This window comes from Lynx rufus, unplaced genomic scaffold, assembly GCF_022079265.1.
Source record: "Lynx rufus isolate CCGP_SWC_20201006 ecotype Redwood Valley unplaced genomic scaffold, mLynRuf1.p SCAF_1, whole genome shotgun sequence".
In the NCBI taxonomy this organism is placed as follows: domain Eukaryota; kingdom Metazoa; phylum Chordata; class Mammalia; order Carnivora; family Felidae; genus Lynx; species Lynx rufus.
The window spans coordinates 127,244,807-127,268,641 of NW_025814823.1; the positions used below are offsets into that span (position 1 = coordinate 127,244,807).

Genomic DNA, 23,835 nt, shown 5'->3' on the forward strand with positions numbered 1-23,835 from the left:
AAAGTAGTTTGTTAAGTGAAAACCTGATACTGCTTGCAACCTAGTTTCACATACCACTAAAGAATCTTTTAGCCCTTAGTGAAGTTTACATGTATCTATTTGAAATCTGGAGTGGTCAGACTGCAAAGATTTCCCAGGTATTTCTCCTCATTGCCAATGAATATGGTGACGTAGCAGAAGCTGACACAGTATTCCTGGATTCCTCAGCCATCAAAACAATATCTTAGGCAATATACATATTGTTATGAATTATGCAAATTAAAAATAGTATAATACAAAATAATAAGAAACTCTCACTTTAGGGGTAAAATTTTAAATATATGTTCCCAAATTCTCTTTAAATATTCACTAAGAATGTCAGATTTTCAGAGTCAGAAATCTAGGTGAATTTAAAATTTTTTTTCACTTTTGCCACATGGCTACCTAGCAAAGAAAAATTCTTTTCTTTGTTAAGGTTATCTGAATCATCAATTTTAAGATTCTTAAGGATGCATTTTCACATAAAATGGGACCACCCTATGTGCTCAAAACTGGGCCTAGAGAAAGTACTAAAGAATTTTGTTGAAGAAATGAATACATAGACACAACACACCCATATACACAAGGCGGGACCAGTATGTCCCATCTACCTCTGAAGGTCCTTCTTTTTCTAATCTAGTGTGGCGAAAGAACTGGAAGTGAGGCTAGGAGAGAACATTTGCAAGAGCTTTACCTGCCTCCCTTTGCACTAGAATGGGTGAGTTTCCTTCAAGGTAGAGCCTACATCAGGTGAGATTATAAGTAATGTGGGTGACAACCAGAATGTTGAGTTTATCTAAAACATAGATTTCAATTGTCCTGTTAGGTACTACGTAACGACCCAGACTGCCTGGCTCTGTTACGTATTCAGTGAATTTAGACAAGTTACATAATCTCTGTCTACCTCAGTTTCCTTTTCTGTAACCCAGGATAGTGATAGCTGTCTTTGAGGACTGTTGTGAAGATGATATGAAATGACAGGTTAGGTGCCAAGGACAGTGCCCGGCAAACAGAAAGCACTCAAAGAATATTAGCCCATGATGGCAGCATTCCATTTGTTTAATGATCTGGCATGTGCATGGGGAGTTTACTTAGTTCCTATCATTGGTAACAAAGGGGGGTGGGGAACACAAATCCATCATTGTTCCCACTGTTCCAGAACTACTTCCAAAATGTTTTCATCCAGCTCTGACTTAGACTAAAGCCAGTCTAAATGTTTTTCTAAGACAAAAATGTCTCAGAAATTTCTGAAACGGGCATTGATTCTTGTTGGTCACTGGGGTGCTGTTTACACCCCAGGACAGTGACCTACAGCATTATCCCCTGAAGGGGTTAACGGTGCTTCCTGAGGTGCCAACCATGATTAACTCAGTCACTGGAAAAACCTGGCTCATTATCACATGTAAACAACTCACAGCACTGAAAGGTCATGCTGCCTATGACGGAGTATTCAAATAACGAAGTGCTGACATCAGAGCATGCTGTCTTTCATTAGGCATGAAGTCTTGAATGATGCAGAAATAGAAATAAATCTGATAAGTGATCCACTGTCATTAAATCATACAGGCCTAATTTAGACTTTAAGGATTGAATATCAAATATACTAATAAAATATTTTAAATGAGATTATTGCACTCCCTAAATACTCCTTTTTTCTAGACAGAATTTTAACCTCAGAATTCTGAGACCTTTATCTAATAAATTATAGTGAGTGCACTGCATTTGACACCTGGATAAACAGAAATAGTGCTGCAGCTAATTCAAGTTCTACACTCATTTGAAAGAAAACATTAGTTCATGAAAGATAGACTATAATTGTTTTTCTGTGAAACAATTTTTGACTCTGTTATAGTAAAGGTTATTAAATCAGATAATTTTGTTTCAGATATTAATTTAAATTTCATGTAGTTTTTGCATAATCTATCTTCACACAGGACAGAGTTTAAACAGAACAAAGGGTAGAATGTAAACTATATATCTCCCTCATTAATAAAGACAAAAACCAAAATTATTGTTATTTGTGAGAGGAGGCAGGCAGATGAAATTGACAACATATGCTCAGGGGGTATTAAACATATTGGTACTGTTCTACTTCTTTAGCTGCTGACTTTAGTGTCCTTTATATTTTAGATAATAACTAGATATATTCTCTTATATGCATGAATTACTTCAAAATAAAAAGTGAAAAAATAAATTTCCTTTCCAGCCCCTCATCCAGGCATGCCGCCTATGCCCTCTCCAAATTGACTTGTAAGTTGTCTCCTCACGTTTGCTTTTACAAACACTGCTGCAGTAAATAACTTTGTAAATACATCGTGCCTTTTGTGGGCTGATATTAGATCACTGTTTCTGTGGCAGGACAAATAATACTTTATAAAATTTCTAATAAGGATTAATTATTATCTCCTGCACTACAGCACACATATGATACTGGCAGAAGTATAAATAAAAGTTCCAGACATATGCTACAGGGGCGTTGCCCTGGATTTAGCTGATTGATCCTGGGTGCCTACATCACGACTGCACGGAGTTAGTGTTTCATGCTCTCACTTGTCTTGCAGGCCACAGAGTGAAGCATCTGGAACTCTAGGCTGTGTGGGAGAACTGGAAACAGTTTGACTCAAGCCCCTCAGTAAGGATCTAGTTATTCTTTGCTTTTGTTTCAGGGAAACTCTCACTCCCCTTGAATTCAACCTTTTGAGAATTATAGTCAGGGCTTTGCAACTCCTATACTTTTCTCCACTCCTTAAGGTGTGCTAACCAAAAAGTACCTTGAGGTTTTTCCCTTACACAGCTCAATGGTTAGAAAATGAAGGCCATTTCTTTCTCTTCTGCCCCTCCAAGCAACAGTGTAATCAGTCAAGGTCAAAAATACATTTTCAATGATGAGACATATATACACTTTAGGAAAGAAATCGTGACAGCACTATGGAAAACTTTTGTAGAGGTGGATGATGTATTGGCCCAGGAGAAGGATTAAATATTATTTATACACATGAATCTTAGATTTTCTTAAATACTTTTAAACATTTATTAACCAATAAGATTCACTGAAAATAGCAGGAAACTATGGGTTTCATTTAAAAGTTAAACAACAAACAACTGAACATAATAGACTAAAAGAAATGTATCTGTCAATGATTTCTTAAAAAGATGTCAAAAGGAGGTTGCTTCAAACAAACAGACAAAAAAAGATGTGGCAACAACATTCTCCTTAAAAATCCCTGCTTAAAAGGTAACAAAGAATTTTGAGGATTACTTTTCATTCCAAATACACTTTATACCAATAGATGGTGCTAAAATACAGACCAAGAGTTGCCAGTGGCCTTGAGGAAAGGGAGAACAAGAAAGAATTCCTCACCTTGGTTTTACTTCCAGAAAAAAACAAAAACAAAAACAATAACAACAAAAATGGAGTCAAAGTATAATTATTTATAAGATAGAAAGGTCATTTTGATAGAAAACTTCTTTCCAAGTTATGTTTTAGTTAAACCATATGAAATTGCTCTTTTTGTAGGTCAACAGAGGTTGATTTTGATGGTTTCATATAATTAAATCTAAAAAGTACTTTGATTCCTAGAAGATGCTAGCTGTAATTTCTTTTAATAAAATATCAGGGAAAAACTAGCAGAAACAACTGAAATGTGATGACCAACTTCTTTTACAAGCCAGTAGGGGCGCCTGGTGGACTCATCAAGCTGGAGATTGAGATGAGCCACAAGGTGGCTGCTACTGGGTGAAATGGGTCAGGGATACTCAGGGGCCTTAAAAATGTAATACATTGGCAATGTTCTATTGCCAATGGAACAGTAATGTTCTATAGAGTTAGCGACTGGTACATTTTTACAAAATTATCCTAGGTGCTATATTTTGCTTACAGTAAAGGTAAAATGACTCATCTGTTCCTACTCTGTATATCTCCTTAGTTTTTTAACATGGGGTTTCTCCAGGGATCCCAGATAATAGTGGGTATTTCCTGGCTTTTCCTTAGTCAAATATTACACTTCTTTTAACAAGATGAGAATTTCACCTAGATGAGAATTCTAGTTGGCTTGCAGTTTTACAAGGTAGTCATATCACATATCTGGACAGGTGTGGCCAGACGTAGCTAACTAAAAATCAGAGTTTGCGAAATTTCATCAGTGTTGTGTCTCACTGGTATTCCTTAGTCTACGGAAAGAACTCTGGCCAAACTGTTCCTATACTTTTAGGAGGAAAAGGCCAGTTGTAGAGAGGCATGATGTGGCATGGCATTGGGATTCCTCTCAATACCTAGCCTTTGTGCCTAAGAAAATCCCCACACCAGAAGATTTCAACAAAAACATAGGAGAATATTTCAAGATGGAAATAAGACACATCTATAAAGATGTCACTTTTTTGAGGACCAAAAAGATTTTGAGGTTATAGGGGAAATATAAGAAATTGGAAGTGGCAAAGAGTTTAGGTTAAACACCAGCAAGAATTTCTTACCCGGACAGTGTTGTGGACATGGGAACACAGTCTGAAGCAGTGTTGTAGGACCCCTTCTGAAGATTAAATCTGTCCAAATTGGTTAGGTTTCAGCCATGTCCATCAAATTGGATGTCTTTCTAAATTGTCTTATAACAAGATTTTCTTCTCTTAGCTTTACAGAAATCCATGACTGGGGAATAAAACACGTTTTGGAGACTCAGGCAGAAAGCAATGAGTTCTCAAGTAGAGGCAGATGAGGTGGGTTTTGGAGACCTTTGACCTCTTTGGACAGTGTGAGGCTGGTTATTAAGGATTATGGAAAGGAAAATACACTAAAAAAAAAAAATAAACCTAGGGAGATGTAAAGTAAAATGCCAATACTAGTTATTTGGGGGTTTGGAATTATGGGAAATTTCCATTTTTTCCTTTTGCTTATATTTCTTTTTAAAATTTTTATGGCAAAAGAAATTATATTTTGAAAGGAGAATGTCTTTTTAGCCAGAATAATTTAGTGTGAAATTCTAAACTCCAAAGCATACTGGAGGAAGGGGATAATTCTTGGTCTGTTTGAACACTGCCTTGGGTGACTTGTGTAAAATCAAGTCTCCTATCCATTTGCAAAAACAACTATGACATATTAAGCCAAATAATGCAGACATCACTTCAAGTGACTAAATATCTTTCATTTTAAGCATTATCTATAATATTTAGCATTCAATGGTATTATATCTCATACTAAAAATTTAAGGTATTACTGGTTAGGTCAACAAAATATTCTAGGAGCATCCAACAGGGCTTAAGAGAAGGTCATAGACAAACTTGCTTACTGGGCCTTTTTATCTGCTTTCCCAAAGATGCCCCATCAGTGGTGAAACTGTTCAGTACTTAACAGGCTTTTTTTTTTTTTTTTTTAATTCTAGTATAGCTTTCCAGATCATGTACTTGAGTAAAAGGCCATTTGTGAAAATATGAAGCATTTAAAAAACAAAACAAAACAAAACAAAACAAATCTGCAGCCTCTGGGCCAATGACCAACCACCTTCCATAAGGTGTTATGAAACATTGAGCTAATCATATGTAAACTCTTCTAAATACATTCCAGGATTATTTTCAGGCATCAGATATGCCTATATACTATGCAGAGTTGGTTTATATTCAAATCCTAATTTCAAAAGTATTAAGTATATATATTTATTTAAAAAGTTTGCTAACATAGAATAAATGATTTTTTACATGTATATATTTCTCAGTGTACTAAAATTCTGTTGGTTTTTTTGTAGATTATAGGAATACCATAGAATATGTATAATTATATAGATTTCTTGGGAATTTAAGACCATCGATGGCAAGGACCAAATCAAACTTATTAATCTATTTATTGGAGAAAAATTTATTTTTTAAATAAAAGTATTTGTTATTTAATAAATACTACTTGAAGTATCATATACATATTTTTTCTCATTTTTTACCATATATTTAGATATATTTTTCTTAAAACAATATCCAGAGACTTTAGTCAGAAGCAATAATAGTTAATTACCTGAATAAACCATAGTTGGAATGATTATTTCTATGTTTGGTGATGGTTACTTATATTATTTTACCTGATTTTAATTTCTCACCCAGCTCTCACTCTTAGAAATAAAATTATGGGTATTCAATAGTAATCAGTTAAAAATCCCTAAATTTATATGATCTTGTTATCACAAAATATGATTAAAACAATGAAGAGTGTAAATGTTTTTTGAACGCAGAAATATGGGTACTAGAAAGAATTTATGATCTCTGGAAAAACCTTAAGCAAAAAAGTCATTACTCTTCTAAAAGATATGGTGGTAACATTCTACTTTTAATTGCTGGCAGTAATGAAAAAATCACTATTATATGGTGTGTTATTTATGGATTAACTAAATTTTTGGTCTAAGTTATAGCAATTATAAAATTTCATGAAATTTGAAAAAGTAGAAGAATTATGAATAATTCTATTATCTACACCCTGCGTTGTTTTTTTAAAACTATTATAACATTTTAGACATGAAAGAGCTCTTACTGATAACACTTAAAATTCATTTTGTTTTCTAGACATTGTGCTGAGCATTTCACAAGTTTATTTTAATATCTTAAAAACCTCACAAAGTGGGTTCTATTGGAACTGTCATTTAGCAGAGGAGTAACCCAGGCTGGGGAAAGTTCCTTGATTTGCCCAAGGCCATTCACTGAGCAAGAGGAAGAGAGGGGGTTTGAACTGGGGTCTACCTTTATCACACAAGTCCTTCACCTTTGCTGGTTGAAAAAAGAAGCCTTAGAGAAGTTCAATGAGTTGCCCAAGGCACTAGAACTAGTTTTAGTTATAATTATGATTAGCCTTTATCATGATTTTTATAATCTATCTGGATCACTTGTATTCTCATACTCAATATTTCTTTTTAGCAGTCAGTGTTGGTTTTAAGCCTGTTTCATGCCCTGGTTAAATCAATACTCTATTCTTTCCCGAGTCTATCTATATCAGTGACTCTCAACTTTTCCTGGAAAAATACCGGGCCTTTAAAAAATACAGGTACTCGGATCCAATCCGCAGATTTTTGGATCCAGTTGATTAGGGATATGACCTAGGGCCTGGGATAACAGCTTCTAGGTGATTCTAATGTACAGCTAGGGTAGCAAAGCACTGACCTATACAAAGAATATCTGCTTTTCAACCATTTAATATATACTCCAAATGCTTAAGATCATTTTATCATTTTCCAGTATTTATGTCATATGGTTATTTTCATGATTTGTAAGCCTAAAGGGAGCAAATAAAGATAAATTTAAATCTGTACAAATGACACATAAAAAAGGGAGTAAATAAAGCATTAGGTTGAACTGAAATATTAAATTTCAAGCACTGATCATGTACCTAAATATACTAAATGTAACTTAATCCATGGTATAGATTTCTGCTTCAAGTGTTTATATCAGCTAAGGAAATATGGTCTCATTTAAGTATGTCACTTAGGTAATTTGTAATCTGAAGCAAAGACATTCTTCAGGTCTATGGGTTTATAGGAAACAGTCCAATATGGTTAAGGTCACATCCTCTAACATTGCCTTTGAATTACTTAAACGAACCACAGAATTTTTATTTATACTTGCATTTGATTTACAGTGACATTAAGAACCAGAACTAATCCCTCAAATTAAATTCTCAAATCTGCGGCAAACCTGCCCGTTCACGAAACGGGGCTTACCTGAGCAAATGGAGTCACGATCAAGTCATCTCCATGTCTGAAAAACAAACCAAATCCTGGGTTAGAAATTATGATAACTCTATGACCACCTTTAACCGATATTAAATGTAAGCTCCACGTTCATAATTTCCCATTGAGAATTACAGTAATTCCATCCTTATTCTTCAGCACATGGTCTTCCCAGCCAGTGGGTTGAAAAAAAGTCTTCCGGGATGTTAAACATTGTCCAGGTGCCTTGGTGAAAAGGGGCTTCTTGATCATCAAGCAAGGTCACTGTTGCTTATTAAGTACACAGGACATACAATAGCAGAAGATGAGTTCCGGCAGCGGGGCCGGAGGTGGCTGGCTTCTTATGGTAGGTATTAGTAAGGGTGCTGTGGAAGGGGCTGGCAACTGCAGTGGCTTCAGTGAGAGGCCCCTGGACCAGCTAACACTTTGAAGGTGATGAGCATCGAGTCTTCCGCATCATGGTGTGTGACTTTTGGACAGGCTGGCAACTGTAGATGAAATGGACTGCATCATACACTAATAAAAACTCGGCGAAACTTTTCGACTGACTCACGTCCCGCTGCTGTAGCTACGGGGGAATGTTACCCCGTGTGTGCTGTTGCTGCAGCAACCTCGGCTACACCGAGCCTGGGATGCGGGAGCAAGGTGTCAGCATGACGTGACTGGGAGAAACCGGGAAAGGCAAGGAAAGTTGTGCAACATTCTACTCAGAGGAAAAGTGAGGAACCGGGGCCTAGAGTTCTTTCGTGGTATCTCTTAGTGTGAGTAACTCGTGAGAGGCACTTCTACAATCTCCATGGGGTATTTCTTGATCTCGCTGGCTGAAGCTCTTTCATCAAAGGTGAATGTAATTACTCGACACAGAAAGCTTCCTGGACATGACTTTGACTGAGAACACTGCAAGTGAACTGTTCACTCGGTCATGAACAATTCTGAAACGGACTGAATGACCTAAAACAACACCCATGAAATATGCTTCAGCACAAGCTGCATATGGATGACGTCAGTACACGGATCATTACCAATGATTAGACCAGTTGTTACAGACATCATCAAATTACAGGGATCTTGGAATTCAAAGTGTGGGAAAATAAAAAGCAGGGAAAGGTCGGTACACACTTTAAAGGAAACGTGCTATTTGACAACCCTTCGCTCCGGGATTACATTTGGGGGAGGAGGACACCTGTTTTTTTTTGGTAGATTAATCAGATGGTCAAAATTAAAGTCAAAATGAAATCTAGGTATTTTCCCAAGAGACAGTCTTCTATTTTATTTTTTATAATTGTCTGACTATAAACTTTATTTTCTAAGAACTAAGTTATCCTGACCAATGCATACCACCAATCTGAAATTCAGCCCTGGAAATAAGTCATCTAGTTTTTTACATGAATTACATTGGATGACTCTAAACTAAAAAGGGTGTGAATGTTTATTAAAACACGAATTCTTTCTTTGGTTGTATTTCATTCCCAAGCTTTGTAAAAAATATATTTAGAATATACAATATTTACGATGATTTATCAGTCTTGCTTCCCTTCCCTGTCAAAGCAGAAAGAAAGACAGTTATAATTTTAGTGATGGAGAGACTTCATTCTTTTAAATTGCTCAGAAATTGTTTTTCTCAAATATCTCAAGATTGCCTCAGTTCAGTAACAGTAAAAATATTTCTATTCTTTCTTTTTTTTTTTTTAAGTTTATTCAGTTTGAGAGAGAGAGAGTGGAAGAGGGACAGAGAGAACAAATCCCAAATCCCGGTTCGTTTCAAAATGATGTAATGCTTAAATCATCCTTGAATATATAACAAATATATAATTTTTAAGTCTTTGTCTAAGCCCTCACCTCAGTATTGAAATATTTTATCGGACCTACTGTCACAAGTACAATGGTGCAGGTAAAATGTATGTTGTTTTGTGAATGGAGGAAAATAAATACTATATAAACATACATTTTAGTATGTTTGGGCGTATTATAATGTGTATATATATATACACATGTGCGTATATAATGTGCGTATTATAATAAAAGAACAGAGCTGGTAAGTATGATCCAAAGAAGGTTCATTTTGTTAGTATTGATAATTTGGCTTAACGTATTTGTGAATTTTAATCACCTATAATTGTACACACGCACAAAAGCCCATGATAGAAAATGATTCTGAAATGTTGCATTTGAATAGCATTCCAAACAAGGAACTTTTTTAAACAAAGAAACTTAGCTAATTAAAGTGTAGCTAGAAGGAATTATAATAACACACGACAAGATCATGGGGACTCCCTAAAATGGGAAGAGACTGTAGGGTCCCCTATCATTTGACGAGAAGTGTGCTTCAAATTTGCAATGAGTATTGTCTGGAGACTTGAAATTGTACCTTCTGGTGATATGATTCTTCTGAAGAAGATTATGTAACAGTGCTCTCTCATTTAAATAAAATCAAACATAACAACAACAAACTTTAATAAAAAAGGAATGGGAATGCTTTCAGGGAAGAAAAAATAGCTTTTTGGGGGGATTGGTATATTTATAGGGACAGGTGGGAAGAGAATGACAGGGAATGGGTGGTGGGATCAGAAATAAAGCTCCATTTTTGACTTTTAATGTAAATATGTATGTATGTATGTATGTATGTATGTATGTATGCATGTGGGCGATGAGATTGGGGCCTAGGTAGTAGTCACAGCATTCCATGCCATGCACCTCTGGTCTCATGATGTGGAAAGAAGTGCTCAGTCTCCTGCTGGGGCTACTATGGGCTGAAACAGAGTCACCTACTCTAGGCAGGGAGGGCTGGCTGTGCCCTCTTCCAGAGAGACATGACTGGGTCCCATGGGCCGGGAGATACAAGGCTCAATGGGCACTGTCGAATTTTCTGTTTTTTTCAAAGAGGAATGACAGTAAGAGTTAAGAACTACTCCCTGTGCCTTTGGCCATCCTTCCCCTACTTCTGTATCACTTCCTACTTTATTTTCTACCCTCATTCTTTCTGTAGTAAGAAGCCACAAACATTAGCAAAAAACCTGAAGAAGTGAAACCCAAAAGCAAACCCTTTCACAGAGACTTCAGTGGGGTCTGGAAACTATTTAAGTACTTAAATATGGGGAAAAAATGTGTGTCATCTAACAAAATGAATTCAACCAACAGCAGCACCTGAGAATATAATTTTGTAAACTAGCTCATTTCAAAATCATGCTGATGCACACTAGGGCAGCAACCTTTCCATACTTTATTATTACTAAACCAGAAGGAAAGGCAGAAGAAGTTAATGAGAAGAAAGTGTTACTTTATTAAGCAAAGATCCCTAATCCTATGATACCAAAAGCATTAATGGCCACAAAGTACCCGCTGCATCTGATTGTTATACATTGCAAACTTTAGCACAAATGGTTATATGAAATAATGCTCTAACGCAAGCCACGGGCTCAGGCTTACTTTCTAAATCTAATCTGGGGCCAACTTCTGTATCTTCTGTGCTTCACTCTCTGTTGCCATAAAACTAGAAAGAAATTCTCCTCTGGGGTTTGTCAGGAGGACTAGTGGATTGATAAACATACAGATAACTGGTCTTTTGAAATCCTGGTGTCTTTTTTCCCTTTGGCTCAAAACTATCATCCATCTTCAATTCACCCTTAATCCACTTGTTTTGGAATTAGAGAGAAACAAGTATGCTCCCGTTTCTAATACGTACATAAGCATGTTTCTGGGCACCTAGGGTATCTGACAACACCCAAGAATGAGCCACAGGATGAACACATCTACTCACCATGCTGCTCCCATGTTCACACAAGTACAGACATACACAATACACAAACAAACAAACAGACAACACAATCTACTCCAGCCTTGCATCAGGCTCTGTGCTCACGGTGTGGAGCCTGCTTGGGAATTCTCTCTCCCTCTCTCTCTGCCCCTCCCCTGCTCATTCTTTCTCTCTCAAAATTAATAAATAAAAACTTAAAAAAAATCTACCTCAGCTTTTAAAAAACTGATACATACAATGTGAATGTAAATCATGTATAAACTGTAGGAAACTTGGAAAATACAGACAAAAACTTGCAGAACTACTCAACAATAACTGGCAATGACATTTTCCTTCTGGATTATGTAAGCACATGTATATTATATATGATTTTTATGGAATACAGGATTTCTTACACAATTAGAGTCATGTTGTATATTTCATTTTATATCTTGCTTTTAACATTAAATATATTGAATCATGAAAAATTGTACATGCCTTTATACTTTTAAAACATTTTTAATATTTCTTGTCTATTTTTAGTAATCTCTAAATTTTTCAAGTAGACACCAATCCAAATGTATTAAAATATAAATGCAATTCTATTTTAAAATTAAAATGATTTTAAATAATTGTACAAATACTCAAATTCATTTTAGTTTTTCATTTCTTTAAAAACAACTTAGTAAAGGGGTGCCTGGGTGGCTCAGTTTGTTAAGTGTCTGAATTCAGCTCAGGTCATGATCTCATAGATCATGGGTGGGTCCCGGCCCCACACCAGGCTCTCTGCTGTCAGCACAGAGCCCACTTTGGATGCTCTGTCTCCTTCTCTCTCTGCACCTCCTCCACTGATGCGCTCTCTCTCTCTCTCTCTCTCTCTCTCTCAGTCTCTCTCAAAAACAAATAAACATTTAAAAAAAACAACTTCACTAAAGATAATGTGCTTATTTCTGGTAAAGCACTCATAAGATGAAGCTAAGTGTTAAAATATTACATGAAGAATTGGGTTCATTGAGAAAAAAATTCATGGAGATATTGAATATTTTATCTTGTAACCATTTTAATTAAAATCACAAAACTATGGTTTCAGACAATAAATGTATGAGGGAAAATTTGGCTACCAAGTACATTTTGAGAAACTAAATTCTATTTTTCCATAGATACCATTTTTATTTTTATTTTTTAATGTTTATTTATTTTTGAGACAGAGAGAGACAGAGCATGAACGGGGGAGGGGCAGAGGGAGAGGGAGACACAGAATCAGAAGCAGGCTCCAGGCTCCAAGCCATCAGCCCAGAGCCTGACGCGGGGCTCGAACTCAGGGACCGTGAGATCGTGACCTGAGCCAAAGTCGGACGCTTAACCGACTGAGCCACCAGGCGCCCTGTAGATACCATTTTTAAAAGGTGATCTATTTTTCCAAAAAAATAATGTTGGCTTCGAGAAACTATAAATGTCACATTTAAGAATATAAGGAACCCTCCAAAATTACTTATGAAGAAGGCATTATGATTTTGATAAACTCCTCAGTAGGCATTATATTGCTAAAACAAAGAGACAAACAACAAATGAAAAAATGTACTTCATTTGTATCAGATTCACTTGATGACACTGGTCCTCTAAAGTGCTCAGCCTTTTAATTTAGAACTGGCTACACTCTAAGTGAAAAAGCAAAATAAAATAATAAGTAGTACCTACATTTATGAACCCCAGGGAATGATGTTTGTATATAACAAAGCCAACCTCTGGCAGACCTGAATGTGATTTTCCTCCCTGAAGCTACTGCCATGTAGAATTCATATAATCCATTACCACAAAAGTTTGGTCCTTCGGTCAAAAGTCACAACTACCAAAACTTGTATTTGGGCAAGAAGGTCTAACATTTTACTGAAAATCCAAAATAATGTAAATTAATACAGGAGCAAAATTAAAACTGTTCAATACTGTATAAGGTAGTATGTTCCAATTTCTTTTTTCACTATCAAACTCCAAGCCACGTTTGTGGGTATTTGCATATCTAGCTTTGATGTTTTTTTGCTAATGTGAACTATCGTTACCAGTCATCAAGTTGGAATGTTTACCCCAGTTAAAGAGCACCTTGGTGTTTATATCCCATACCAGCACAAAAAGGAAAAACAAACTTACCGATCTTTCCTCAATTTTAACAGAAAAATAAGCTAATATAAAAACAGGTGAATGAGGCGATTCAAGTTCTTAAGTTTATTGAGGAAATAGCCTATCTTATATGCTTTTAATCCTTTCTTTGCCCTTGAATTGTAATTTCCTAATATACTTGAGTAATAACTTGTTCTGAAGACCTTTACCCTGATGCCCCACAGAATAACTCAATGTCTTATTGGTTTCAGCACTGATGGCCCTTATAATATGTTACTATTTTTTTCTTAAATGGAGCTTTCAATATAATTATTAAAAAATAAGAGTACAAAGATCTAACAAAATTATAAATAATAATGGTAACAATCACAAAGAATTATACTTATTATAAAACAGTAATGACCACTAACATTCATTGAATGACTACTGTGTGCCAGGCACTGTGTAAAGCACTTTACATTGAATGTCTCTTATTAAAGTCTTTTTGTAGATGAGGAAAGGGAAGCCTAAGAAGGACAAAAAATGCATGCCTATGGAGTGATGAGTCCAGGATTCAAATTTGGGCAGTACGACTTTGGTGGGTCTGCAAGTAAATACTGCGAATCTGTGTCTGTAATATATTTATCAATGCCCGAAGCACATTCAAAACAATGACCAACCTCTAGTGCATTTTCCATTTATGGAAACCATTAGTATCAATGACTTACAAAACACACTTTGCCCACCTACTGATTTGCAGGTCCTTCCACCCTGAAATGAAATAATAAATACAATGAAGTAAAATAATTTTTGGTTTCTAACCAGGTTCTGGCTGATAGATGAATATCATATGTCCATATTCAGATTGTAGCAAGACTGTATGCATGCTGAATGTAACAAAGTCCTCTTAAGATGGCATTTATGTGCATATATGTAAATATATGTAAATGTGTGTGTCTGTGTGTGTGTGTGTGTGTGTGTGTGTGTGTGTGTATGTGTGATCCTTAGGGAAATTTTATAGGCTCTCTTTCCTTTTACATAAGTATGTTGGTCTTCTGCCTTCTGTATTTCAAATAACAGGGAAAAAAGTACTGGGCGAGAAAACCCATCACCAGCCTCATTAGTATAAATAGAATTTATTATTTTGCCTGTACAATGCAATAGAAAGAAACTCTTTAAAGAACATCTGCTCTGCAAACAGTATATTTTATGGAATGTTTCATTTCATATGATTAAAACATAACAGAGCCTGCGATTTGGGGTGGGGCAGGACATATAGGGGGAATTTCTGTATCTTCCTCCTAATGTTGCTATAAAACTAAAACTGCTCTAAAAAGTAAATTCTTGAAATTAAAAAAAATTCTTGAATATATAACTTTAGAAATGGATATGACCTGGGTGCCTGGGTGGCTCAGTCGGTTGAGCGTCCGACTTTGACTCAGGTCATGATCTCACAGTTTGTGGGTTCGAGCCCCGCATCAGGCTCTGTGCTGACCTCTTCCTCAGAGCCTGGAGCCTGCTTCAGATTCTGTGTCTCCTTCTCTCTCTGCCCCTCCCCCGCTCATGCTTTGTCTCACTCTGTTTCTCAAAAATAAATAAATGTAAAAAAATATTAGAAATGGATATGACCTTAGAAGTCACTTAGTCTACTGAAATTTAGATCATTTGCTCACGTCTTATTCACATTTTAAGAATTACAAACGAGACTGATATTTGACTCCCCTAATTCTTAAAAGAAAACTTCTCAGTTTTGACTCAGGCTTGCTGTTATCACATGTCCTGATGATAAAGCAAATGGAAGTGGAGTTAATGCAACAGAAGCAAAACTTCTCTAGTTTGAAGTGTAATCTCTTTATTTGTCATAAAACAAAAATCTGGGCATCATCAGAGAAGGTACATGATGCCAGTAAATCAACTCAAATTTGTTAGTTATACTATGGCACAAAAGATAACCTAAAATCTCTAAATTTTATAATTTTTTTATAATTATACATCAAACCACTTTCCAATTTTAATAAGTTACAAAGTGTATATAGCTATAGTCACTAAGCATATTAGTAATTTTGTTTAATAAAAGCCACTACAATGGAGGGATTCTTCCAAGAGTGCTGATGTCACAAATTACCATCATAGTTTTGAATAGGGACTTTTGTGCAGGGTGAGGAGTGAAGGAGAGGGCTGAGGACTCAGCAAGCTTTCACAAGTGCCCTCACTTTGTGTTCTAGGAATAGGTTCCTCTTTCACAGAAATGTATCTTATCTGACAGTCTCATTCTTAACGTCAGTGGCCCTGCCCTCTTGGTTTTTCTCCAGGATGGGTTAGGAAGAAAGATTTATGGGGAGCTAATGCAACAATTCTTAAAGATCTTCATGGGATAAAAAGATTCGGTGTATTAAGAAAAGTGTGATCACATAGAGAAGAGTAAGAGTAAGAGTAAGAAGCAGTACCGTCTTATGCATGCCTACTATGTGCCAGACACTGTGTTCTGTTGGCACACAGTATTTAATTCTGAAGACTGTGCCTTAATCGGATGCCCATATTCCCATTCTAAGATAAGGATGTAGGCTCAGGGAAACTTAAGTAACTCAGTGGTGGTCATGCCCTTGGCAAGCAGCAGACTTCAGTGGTTTCCAAACGCCAAGGCGAGAGCTAGTGCTTGCCCAACAGAATGTTCATTGGTCCTTGTCAAAGTGAGAGCAAACATGGACCATGGGGTAGGGTTTCGAACAAGGCAAACACATTCCTTTTGAAAACTCTCCTTCATTCCAAGGTCATGTCCTTTTTTATTGAAATGAAAATGCCTTTTAAAAATAAAATAATTGTGTATATTGATAAAGATTTTCTTGTTAATGTCCTTTACATGGCAAAATGGCAAAGCATGTGGTTGCTGACCTGGAGGTCAGCCTCCCAGGTAGTTTTTGAAATCTTACTGTGTCACGGAATCCCAAGACATAGAAATGTGTAGTGTAGCTGGACTTAAACTCAGGCTTTAAAATGCTGTTTAGTTTCTACCACACCATGCTGCCTTCTGCATGCTTGAGTGGATTCAGACTATTGTGCAGTCACATAATAGTACATATTCCAGATTCTGAAATAGCACGGTCCAACAGAAATTTCTGCAATGACAGAACTATTAAATATTCTCTATCCATGTTATCTAATACAGGATCTACTAGCCACATGTGGCTACTTAGGACTTGAAATGTGACTAGTGCAATCGAGAAGCTGAAGTTTACGTTTTATTTAATTTTAATTAATTTAAAATATGAGAAGATCATAATAGCTGATGATTATCATGTTAACCACTGCAGTTCTTGAGCAATCTGTAGAAAACTTCAGTTGGAAGTCTTCTGAGGGAAGACAATCTTTAATATAACTGAATAATAATAAAAATCAACTCTCAGCTTGGAGGCAAAAGAACATTGATACATTAAAATAACAAAAATCCCTGATTGGCAAATGGCAAAGACCCTCAGCCAAAAAAAATTTCCCAGATGCCCATCAGGATTCTCCATCCCTTAAAGCAAACCATAAAAGACTCTTAAATACAGAGAACAAACTGAGGGTTGAGGGGGTGGGTTAAATGGGTGATGGGCATTAAGGAGGGCACTTGTTGGGATGAGCACTTGTGTTATATGTAAATGATGAATCATGGCAGTCTATTCCTGAAGCCAAGACTACACTGTATATTAACTAATTTGAGGGAAAAAAAAGATTCTCCATCCCTTAAAGAGAAATAAAGATTTTAGTTTAATTGTTTTACTTATTTATTATAGTCTCATCTAGAGGCTGCTGTCCTGCCAGCAAATACCAAAGGAATGGTCTAGCAAAAGCTGTTGATCACAATTATCATATTCAGGGTCAAGATACCTGGACTGTAATTCATGGTGTGTGTGTGTGTGTGTGTGTGTGTGTGTGTGTGTATGCATGCATATGCATATGTGCTCAACCACATGCAAAATATTTCTAAGCAGAAATTTGTGATTTCTAAAACTGAGCTAATGATATTTTTCCTAGTTTTCTTAATATGATTGTTTTGAGGATTAAGCATTAAATTTTATGGGAGAATTCTCTATCAATTATAAGGACTATCCAGATGCCAAGCAATTTTTTTAAATGCTTATTTATTTTAAGAGAGACAGAGGCAGAGAAAGGATCCCAAGCAGGCTCCGTGCTGTCAGCACAGAGCCCTATGCGGGGCTCGATCTCAGGAACTGTGAGATCATGACGTGAGCTGAAATTAAGAGTCAGATGCTTAGCCCACTGAGCCACCCAGGTGTCTCAGATGCCAGGACATTTTTAAGAACATATTCCTATCTGTATATTTCTAAGCATGTATCAAATACTTGTCAAAAACTAAAGGTATGTGCTTCACTCCTCAGAGTCTACTGAAGCTTAGCCACAAAGGAGGAAACATGGTAGACCTTGTGAATATACCAAACTTAAACTGATGACTGCAAGGTCTGTTCATGAATCTTTGAGCATTTGCAAAGTGCTCCTGTGTTTGGAGAACTGGATTCTAGACAAGTTGTCTGTCTGGGAAACATCAACTCTCCTCCCTAGATAAATAGTATAAAACGGGCTACCTATAAACAAATGCAAAGCAAACAAGTGAAACCAAAAAATTGTGAAACATGTGTTAGAAATTTTACCTCATCTCTACAGTAGGTGGAATAAATGAATAGAAACTCAATGGACTGAACATAAAGAATACCTATAAAAAGACAACATGTGCAACTAACTATGATTTAATGTAAAATATTTCTTTTTATCAACTACCTTCTTTTTAGTTTCTGTAGGAATGTATTCATAATTGAAAATAATAATGATTAGATGAAAGTTTTATTCCAATGCACTTAAAAAAATTGCCATAGGGATCTTTAGAGAGCACATAAATCATAATGCTTGTTTTCTGACTTTTCTAGCAACCCCCTCCAATTCCCCCCCCCAAAAAAGCAATCAAACAGAGAAACAAAAAATAACAAGCCAAACAAACAAGCTGGCCCTGGTGCACAGAACAAATTCAGTTTGAAGTTTTCAAAGATGCAAAACCAGGATTGGACATTGAGACAAGGAAACATGAGATCTGCATATAGCCTTGTTCTCCTTGGGAGTGAAACAATGAACTGAAAGGTCTTGGTTTGGGGACCATTCGTAACCATTTACTAGGAGACAATGTTGTCCACTGAACTGCTTAAATGATTCTCTGTGACAGTGCAGCCTCCCGCATTTTCAGAGAGGCAAGCAGCTATTCTCTCCTCCTGCTTTAAAAAAATTTTTTTTAACGTTTATTTTTGAGAGAGAGAGAGACAGAGCATGAACAGGGGAGGGTGAGAGAGAGAGGGAGACACAGAATCCAAAACAGGCTCCAGGCTCTGAGCTGTCAGCACAGAGCCCGACGCGGGGCTTGAACTCACGAACCTCAAGATCGTGACCTGAGCCAAAGTCAGACGCTCAACCGGCTGAGCCACCCAGGCGCCCCTCTCCTCCTGCTTTTAACTTGTCACTTCCAGTGAGAAGTTACAGAAACTGAAAGCTTACATATCTAGACATAAATTGTCCAGTCATTAATGACAACACACTTTTCTTTGTCCAGGGTTAAGAAAACCCCTGAAATCTCAAGACAGTTAATGGAAACCTGACACAAAACCAGAAAGAAATTGCACTAGGCAGGTGGAATCATTGTGCTATTTCTACAGCAAATCTCACCTGTGGTACACAGCAAGGTGCCATAAATCTAATAGCAAAGTCCAGTGTCTGATGTTCTTTACCTGTTTTTTTTTTTTTTTTTTTTTTCTGAAGAAAAACCATGGGTCTCGTTAAAGGCGTCCTTTGTCCACTTTTGTAATACTATACCTTTAAATGCTTCATATTGCAGGGATTTAGTGGGAATGAGTTACTCATACTCCCTAGTACATCTTATCTCAAGAAACACATCCCATAAATGTTCTAGCACTATGATTACTTTATATGGCTCAGATAACAGTACAGAAGACATGGAGAATAATTCACTAAGGATCTAAGACTGGTAAGCAAAATAAATATTTAAAGTGACTGATATGTAAGTGAAAGAGGGATATATAGGAATCTTAATATTGACTGGGAAAGTCTCCTTTTCTACCTAGAATTAAGAAAAAATAAGTGACAGGAATGCACGATCCAAACAAAATTTTTCTCTTGTTTCCATGGGCCTATGGTATCTTCAAACAATACCCTGGCATGGAATAGCCACTGTCAATATTTGCTGAATGAGGAAAAACATTTCACTCTGAACTAAAAATGCAGGCAATTAACACAGTCCTTTATTTGGAAAATGGTAGAAGACACGGACGTGGCACTTCCGTCAGGAATGGACGGTCTTCTTTCTCCCAGCCTGTCACCAACTGCCCATTCCTACCACCCATCACCAAAATTTAAAATTCAGAAAATTTCATTTTCGAATACACTGGAACATGGTTTTTATTTTAGTCCTCCTTAATACACACAGGAATGAACATGGGGGAAAGGAAACCAATGAGATCCCGCAGGCCCGGTGTCCACAACTGACAGAACTAGATAGAACCTCTTTTGTAATGGCCACCTGCCCCTGACCAATCAAGAGACAGGAGCCAATAATGTCCACCCAAGTCACTCACCTGGGGCCACTCAGCACTGACAGCGCTGGACAGGCTACTGTGCTCAGTTTTCTTATTGAACATGGTTTTAAAAATTTCCTAATTTTAGTTAATTTTACTCACAGATTGCTCCGAGGGATTGTGTTCTTTGTACACACTGAAAAATAAGCTGGCTCCTCCATGACTGAGGTTGATTCAAGTTTACTCTCCAGCAGGAGTCTGATGACTCACAGAATTGTGGGGTGATCACTTTTATTTTAAGCACCTTTTCTTCTCATTTTTTTAAAAGTAGATGTTACCCTTTGTTAAATAATAAGTCTAAGGTAAGAGTATAGCTGTATCATCAAACGTTTACAAGTTTAAACAGCTCATTCTCATAGACCCTTTTTCTCCTAGGTATTGGAGCTGAAGAACACTTGGGTGACTATCTTTATGTTTCTTCCCTGTGCCCCCTTCCCCCCTGCCACACAGTTAAAACTAGAGTCCAAACAACTGAGGAATGTACAGGATATGAAGAAAATTCAGAAAGGAAAATGGCACACTAAATATTAGGGCAAATTCCCCTGAAGATGTAACAGACTGCAGGAATCTAATCACAGAAATAATGAGTTTCAATGTTTGGTCATTCTCTATTTCTGTTTTCCCCCTGCTTTAAGGACCTGTCAAAACTAATACTTATTTTCCCATTTCCCCTGAGACCTCAAGATATATCTATTATTTTGGCACTGATAATCAAAGCCTATTTGAACAAATAACTTAATTAATTTGTTACCTAAACATGCTCACACCATCTTGCTGGAGTAATGCATTAAAATCAACTCTTTATTTTTACTCTGTGGCATCAATAGACATGATCACTTAAAATGTCAGAACATTAGAACTTCCTTTTTATAATTTTTTAAAAGTATGAGATTAGAAAGAAATAAAATGTGTACTTGGCTGGTGTTTTTAATTCCTTAATTCAAAGACTGAAGAAGTATGTTTAACTACTTTATAAATATTGTTTTTACCATTCATGGAATTCTTATTTTTGGTGTAGTTTTTTTTTTTTTTCTTGTTGTTGTTTTGGTCTCTTGAGGCAGATGTAAAATGACCTCAGTGACTAGACAAAGAAGTGGAATTATAAAAAAAAATAGAGAAGAAAAAAAATGTAGCAAAAAAAGGTATTCTACGACCTAAGAATAGTCTGCCAACAGGCTTCTTGGTATTTAATGGCTAGTGTTAGTGTCTGCATCAATATTCTACAATGATAATAGTAATAGTGGCCAACCCACAGGGAATGGAATAAAAAGCATGGTTTGTCTGGCTCATTATCAAAATAACATTGCTTTTGACAATAATCAAAGGTTTTTGTCTACCTGGGGTCCTAACATAACTAGAAATGGAACACATTCTCTACTCTAGAGCTCAAGAAGTTCATGGCTTCAAATCTGTAGAGTCGTTTTTTCTTTCTCTTAACCAAATCTCTCTTCACACAGAGATTTGATTTAACTCCAATCCTAAAGACATGCACAATCACTCTAACACAGAGGTTCTCAGACTTTCTCAGTTCACGACACTCTTAGTTCTCAGTAATTGTTTATGGCAATCACTGGCCAAAAAAAATAATGAATAGCTACAAATATTAAGTATTTAGGTCCCAAATATTGAATAAGGTTTTGTCACGGCAGTTTAGCACCTATTGAGGACCCCACAACTTCTCACTTTGGAATAAGATTGGGTGATGACTCCCTCATTTTCTGTTCCACATTAACTTTTGTGTAGTACTTGCTTTTGATCACAGCAATCATAAAAAGTTCAGTTTTGCAAAGATAAGGTATCACGGAAAGAAAAAATAATGACCTAAAGTTGAAACTGGGAACTAAGTCTAGCTATTGGTTCCCCAGGTGACTGACAGATGTTACAATGTTTCCCTTAAAATACCCCAGGCAGCCATGTGAGTTCTCTGCAGTGCCCCAGGGTATTGCACGCAGCCCATGTTTTGGCAATGAAAACATGGCCCTGGTCTCCTTACTCTCATACCATAGACAAAGGGTGAGGACACCTCAGTCAAGAAAACTCAGGAATTAGGTCAGGAATTATGTGGCCATTATACCTTTCTGTGTTTAATTCCAGAGGACTCTCAAAGGGTAAATGAAGGTTAGGAAGGAGATGGACTCACTGGTATAATAAAATCTAAAATCTAGCTAGGTGATGTTACGAACTTTTCACATAGATCCAGTGAGGACTAAAACTTTTGTAATGCAACGTATCTTTTTCTTTTTCTTGTTAGAGATATCCTAGTAAGACCAAGGAAGAATAATGTAACCTGTAACAGGAGAAATGAATAGATATGTAAACAATCATCCTTTCCTTTTTTAAACTCAGGACTAGAGGCAACAGCATCCTTCTACTCAAGAAGGGGCCAAGAATGGCTAGGACTGAAAATTCACAATCGAGGCTCAAGAGTTGGTGAGGCAGTTGCTAACTACTAAAGGCTCAAGAGGTGCTGAGGGGGTAGCAATTTGAGACAAGGGGTGAGAGATCATGTCAATTCGCTGGGAGAATGTCCAGAAGTGCTGGATGTCCAGAGTGCTGTGGCACTCCAAAGACATGATCAATATGGCCCTATACTTTTATGGGATGGTGGGGACTAAGGACCTAGACTGCCAAGTGTGCCCCCATTTTCCATGGTATATTGAGTCTACTCACCTCCTTCTCCTTCCCTCTTCTGCACCTTTTCCCCATATTCTGTAGCTGTAAGTATGTAAGTATGGATAAAGAGCTACTTGGATTGCCTCTGGTTCTGTACGTTGATGTTTATATGGCAGAAGATTGGGGCAAGAGGTGAACTGAAAAACTTTTCAAGTGAAGTGGTTTGACAGGCACCGTGTATTCAATAAACTCATAGTTTTGTTACTAAATTCTATTTGTCTTGACACTGATAATTCTCCTGTTAAATTTCCTGGGATATCCGTGTATTTGCAAATATAAACAACATTATATGACTGGAGGAAGTGCAACAAGAGAAATCACTGTAATTCAGAAGGATAAACAAGGTTAAATGCATTTTGGAGAACTTTAAGAGGGAAAAAGCTGCATACGTTTTATGTAATTATTCATTTATTCTGTAATTTTCTGCTTGTTTCTTCATGACAGCAATCTTCTGTTATGTAGTTTTTTCTATTTTTATAAGATACCTTTTATGATTAATGGTAGTTTAAATTTACTTTTCATGTATTTATTTCTCTACTGTACTTATGCTGGTACTTTGAAATTTTACTCTTTCTTATTATTCTTGCTAATGGGGACACATTGACCAAACTATGTGGTAGCCTTCTGAGCAGAAGCTGCCAGAAACTTCACTTTTGCCTTATATAAGCTTATTTTTTAGATGCTAAATTTAGCCTTGTCCTATAGAATTGTATGTATTTTCCAAGAGTCAGTCACATATTTTCTTTATTACTTCTTTTGACTTATTTGAGCTTTTACTTAATTTTATTCTTAAAATATAATTAAAAAACAAATTTTCATAATGCCAAATAATCCATTGGGTCAAAGGAATTTGGTTAACAGTGACTTCTGTTTCTCAGCAGATTCTGCTACAATAGTTCACAGCACTTTGTTTATAATGGCATTTTCAAAAAAATGTTCTAGAGATGATTAAAATTTTTGTTGTAGCTTTAAAAAAGTTTAAGCTCTGAGG

At 36.5% G+C, this 23,835-nt stretch overlaps 1 protein-coding gene across 1 annotated transcript in view; it reads right to left on the reverse strand.

Annotated features, from left to right (window-relative positions):
- LOC124517405 (cAMP-specific 3',5'-cyclic phosphodiesterase 4D-like) overlaps positions 1–23,835 on the reverse strand; it is a 545,211-nt gene that overhangs the window by 19,631 nt on the left and 501,745 nt on the right. Inside the window, exon 3 of the mRNA XM_047086845.1 lies at positions 7,701–7,737. Within this exon, the coding sequence (XP_046942801.1) occupies positions 7,701–7,737 (37 nt within the window). The remainder of the gene's footprint in view (positions 1–7,700; positions 7,738–23,835) is intronic.